General features: G+C 39.8%; 1 protein-coding gene across 1 annotated transcript in view; it reads right to left on the reverse strand.

Moving 5' to 3' along the window:
- LOC122254146 (uncharacterized) overlaps positions 1–5,000 on the reverse strand; it is a 7,059-nt gene that overhangs the window by 1,029 nt on the left and 1,030 nt on the right. Inside the window, exons 2-4 of the mRNA XM_043017681.2 lie at positions 3,501–3,643; positions 479–705; positions 1–253 (exon numbers count right to left, since the gene is read on the reverse strand). The exon at positions 1–253 is cut by the window's left edge and continues 1,029 nt beyond it. Of these exons, the coding sequence (XP_042873615.2) occupies positions 486–705; positions 3,501–3,643 (363 nt within the window). The 3' untranslated portion in view covers positions 1–253; positions 479–485. The remainder of the gene's footprint in view (positions 254–478; positions 706–3,500; positions 3,644–5,000) is intronic.

The following is a 5,000-nucleotide window of genomic DNA, read 5'->3' on the forward strand; positions in this document are numbered from 1 at the left end:
TCCAAATTCAAACCAACCAACCAACCAACGACTAGGCACGAATTCCCAAGCTTCTTAGCCAATCACGTCGCAGGATGAGCCGTTATAACAGGGAATCTTGCACCCAACAGCAGAGAATTCTTAAGGCGTTGACTTTCTTCTCACAGGAAAACAGGAAAAAATGTCTTAATATCTACGTAGCCACGAGAAAAACATGAAGAACAGGCGGGATGAGTTGACGTGCGTTGAGAAGACCTTATGATAGTAGGTTTACCTGTAAATATGAATGGATTATTAACGTTTTAGGAAAACTGTGATTCTTCGTCATGTTAACCTAATTATATTAAGGATTATACCAATAATAATAATGATGGTACCAGATCTAATTTTAGTTAGTTGATAAAAAAAAAAGATGATAACGATGATTCTCATTAATACTATAACACAAATATCAGTAAAACAACATACAGAAAAAAAAAGAAAATAAAAACCCACTCACCGAAACCTCACCATCCCAAGCCGAGACCGAGACCGAGACCATACAGGCCACTGAGACCCAAGCTACCCAGTCCATAGAGACCGCTGAGACCGTGGAGACCAGCCAGACCACCGAGACCGAGACCACCCAGTCCACCGAGACCGAGACCACCCAGTCCTCCGACGCCCAGGCCAGTCAGCCCGCCGACTCCCAAGCCGAGGCCGTAGCCCCCGTAGCCCCCGTAGAGCCTGGTAAGGGGGAGGGGGGGAAGGAGGGGAGGGAGAGGGAGGAGAGGGGGGAGGAGTGGAGGTGAGGGAGGGAGGAGGGGGGAAGGAGGAGGGGAGGGAAGGAGAGGGAGGAGGAGAGGGAGGAGGAGGGAAGGAGAGGGAGGAGAGGAGGAGAGGGAGGAGAGGGGAGTGGGAGGAGGAGGATGGAGAGGGAGGGGAGGAGGGGAGGGGAGAAGAGGGGGAGAGGGGAAAGGGGAGGGAGGGGAGGAGGGTGGAGGGGAGGAGGAGGAGAGGGTAGGGAGTGGGAGGGGAGGGGAGGTGGAAGGGAGGAGAGTGGGGGAGGAAGGAGGGAGGTGGAGGGGAGGGGAGGGAGTGGGAGTGGGAGGGGAGGGGAGGAAGGAGGAGAGGTAGGAGTGGAGAGTGGGAGGAGGAGAGTAGGGAGTGGACGGGAGAGAGGGGAGGAGAGGGTAGGGAGGGGAGGAGAGGGGAAGAGGAGATGGTAGGGAGTGGGAGGGGAGGGGAGGAGGAGGAGAGGGTAGGGAATGGGAGGGGAGGAGGAAGAGAGGGTAGGGAGTGGCAGGGGGGAAGGGGAGAGGAGGAGGAAAGGGTAGGGAGTGGAAAGGGGGGAGGGGAGAGAAGGAGAGGATAGGGGATGGAGAGAAAGTGGAGGAAGAAAGAGTGGGGAATGGGAGAGGGAGGGGAGGGTAGTAGAATGAGAAGAGAGGGGCGAGCGATGATGGGTTGGAGGTGAGAAGAGGATGGTTAGAAAGAGATAGAAAGGAAAAAAAGAGAAATATATAGAAAAAGGGATGAGAGATGAGAGAAAGAGAGAGTGAGGGCGACGAAAATGAGAAAGAGAGTGAGCAATGGAAGTGAGAGAGAGAGAGTGAACGATGAAAATGTGTTAGGGAGAAGGATCAATGAAGCAGAAAATGAACAAATAAGAGAGAGAGGAAGGGAGGGACGGAGGGAAAGGGTTAGAAACAGAAAATAAGGAGAGAAAGCGATGAAAAGATAAGATTATTTTCATATCAGTCAAAAGTATACGAGTTTAAGGTATAGGGAAATGCGCAAGAGTATAAGGTATATGATATGCAATTATAAATATAATTATATGATATAAGGATATAACATATTAAAGTATAAGGCATATGATATGCAATTTTAAGTATAATTATATTATATAAGTGTATAACATTAAAGTATAAGGTATAAAATATGCAATTGTAAGTATAATTCTACGATATAAGATATTAAAGTTATAAGGTATCGTATATACAAGACCAGAAATATAATCTCTCGTCCATTGCTTTATCGCATAATAAAATAACTATGCAATAACAACCATATAATAAAAAAAAAGATAAGAACAAAACATATTTTCATGGACATTCATTAAAAAAAAAACGAATATATCTAGTACTGGTGGTCTTTTAATATCATTTTGATATAACTTCCTGGTTGTGTGATTACTTCTCTGTTGGAGTGAAAAATGGGATTAGAATATTGATCAATTTGACGAAGAGGAAATCTATTGCGATATTTGCCATATGCCTTTGTTGAACGGATATTGCATATGCCTTCCGTTTATGTTGCAATGCATTGAGGACACAATTTTTTTTTTCTCTTATGTTTTATTTTTTTATTTTCACTTCTCTTTTATTTTCTTCTTTTCTCTTCCTCTTCTTTTTCAAGTCTCTCCTTTCCTTTTTCTTTCTTGTTTTTTCTTCTTCTTTTCCTTCTTCTCCTCCTTCTTCTCCTTCTTCTTCTCCTTTATATCCTTCTCCTTCTTCTCTTCTCCTCCTTCTTTTCCTCCTCCTCCTCCCTCTTCTCCTCCTCCTTCTTCTTCTCCTTCCCCTCCTCCCTCTTCTCCTCCTCCTCCTCCTCCCTCTTCTCCTCCTCCTCCCTCTTCTCCTTCTCCTCCTCCTCCCTCTTCTCCTCCTCCTCCTCCCTCTTCTCCTCCTCCTCCCTCTTCTCCTTCTTCTCCTCCTCCCTCTCCTTTTCCTTCTCCTTCTCCTCCACCTCATAATACTAAATCTTCTTCAATCGTCACGGAGTCTAATACGATATTCCTGATTCTTCTTCCGCCTCCCTCGGTTAACAGAAATTTTAGTCTGATTTTTGTTTTCTTTTTTTTTTTTCAACACTCTGGATCATACGAATGTCTAAGGTTTGATTCAAAACGGATAATTTAATTAATTTCTTCATTCCCGGACGCTTTTGTTAGATCAAAGTTTCAAAAATCAATCTGAAAACTGAAAATAAATATATAATCGAAACCTTTATGGAGTGTTCATTCCTCTGTCTTTAATTTCCTTTCGGTCATTTTAGCGGACACAGAAAACGTTGCTCTTTGATAATTCAAAGACAAGTTATAGGGATTTTGACTTGATGAGGCGAGACCTAACTCAAGGTAAGGTTAAATTATTCTTTCCCCGCTTGTTTCTCATTCGTCTTCGTCTTCTCCTTTTTCTCCCTCTCTTCTTTTAACTCTTTTTATATTATCTTTCTCCTTCTTCTTTACCCTCTTCTTCTTACTCTTTCTTTCTACTTTCCGTCTCCCTCTCCTCCGCCTCCTCTCTCACTTTCTTCCTCCCTCTTTATCCACTCTTCTCCCTTCTCTTTCTCCTACATTCCCCTTTCCGCTTTCCTCCACCTCCGCCAATATCCACCTTTTCTTCCGCTTCCCCTTCCAGCACCACCTTTTCTTCCGCTTCCCCTTCCAGCACCACCTTTTCTTCCGCTTCCCCTTCCAGCACCACCTTTTCTTCCGCTTCCCCTTCCAGCACCACCTTTTCACTCCCATCCTTACTTACCCTCCTAGAAGCGGCAGACTCAAGGCACCGAGGTGGAAGGGCTCTGCTTTCGCCTCTGCTTCTGCTTCTGCTCTCGGTCCGGCAGCAGGGAGGGCGGCTGCTTCGAGGGCGCCCATGAGACACGCCCACACAGCTACAGCAACCTGAAACCGGGCGGGCGCAATGCTTAGACTTTTGTGATAATGCGTAGGTTAAAATAATGTATTGATAACGTGATACTTTCATTAAAAATATTTATCTCAAAATCGTTTTTCTTTTTAGCACGAGTTACCACGAGAGGTTGAAATATGAATAGATTGACGATCAGTTATCAAATAATTGGACACGAGGACACATAATAGATAAAATCCGAATGTTCTTCTCAACCAAAGCAAAATTATTAATAATCACAATTCATATTCACATCAAGATTACTTTGATAAGAAATTAAAATGATTCGACTCATCGTATCAATATTCTATATCCTCTACAAGCTTTGAAAAAAAAAATTGATTGAATATTATTAATCTAAAACGATTAAAAAAAAAGAAATGGAATTATCAAAAATGCGTTTTCTTTTTGTCATATTTTTTGTTTGTTTGTTTTTTGTTTTTTTGTTTCTTTATCGTTGTCCTTTTGGTCTCTTCTTAATTGATTTATCAAAATATCAAGATTGGAATTATTATTGGTAAAAGTAATGATAATAATGATAATAATAAGAATGATAGTCATACACATAATAATGATAATGATTACGATAATGATGATAATGATAATAATAGTGATAAGAATAATAATGATAATAGTAATAATAATAGTACTTATAATGATAATGATAATAGTAATAATAATAGTACTTATAATGGTAATAGTAATAATAATGAGGATAATCAAAATAATGATGCTAATAGTAATGATATTGATAATAATAATGATAATCAAGATAATGATAATAATCAAAATGATTATAATAATGATGATAACGATGATTGTCACTGCACTACATACATATATGATATAAAATACCAATGACATCAATATTGAAGATTAAAGAATGATAATTATATTGGTAATGATACAAAAAGCTAATACTATTATTACTACTACTGATTTTACTATTTACTACTATGATGATGATAAAACAATTATATTGATAATAATGATAAGAAGAATCATGGTGATGATGTTGGTGATGAGGATAAAGACAAGAAGAAAATGAGTAATAATAACAAAAATAATAATAATGATGACAATAAATATGAGTAATAATGACTATGATAATAATGACAATAATCTTGATTTCAAAAATCTCCGAAATGTTTTCAGAAAGTTCCGCTATTTATCATCTTGTGTTGAAAAACGGCTGTTAACTTATCGAAAAATTCACAGATTTGAAAAAAAAAAAAAATTTGCTCTTAATTGCAGTGATTGAAACTTTACCCTCTTTCGAATTGCAAATTGCTGTGTCATTCTCGGGTAAATGTTTTGAGATATCTTGTAATTTGCAACAAAATAAGGATG

The sequence above is a fragment of the Penaeus japonicus genome, unplaced genomic scaffold (genome assembly GCF_977035675.1).
Source record: "Penaeus japonicus unplaced genomic scaffold, GWHDUDI00000001_assembly GWHDUDI00000002, whole genome shotgun sequence".
Taxonomy (NCBI): Eukaryota; Metazoa; Arthropoda; class Malacostraca; order Decapoda; family Penaeidae; genus Penaeus; species Penaeus japonicus.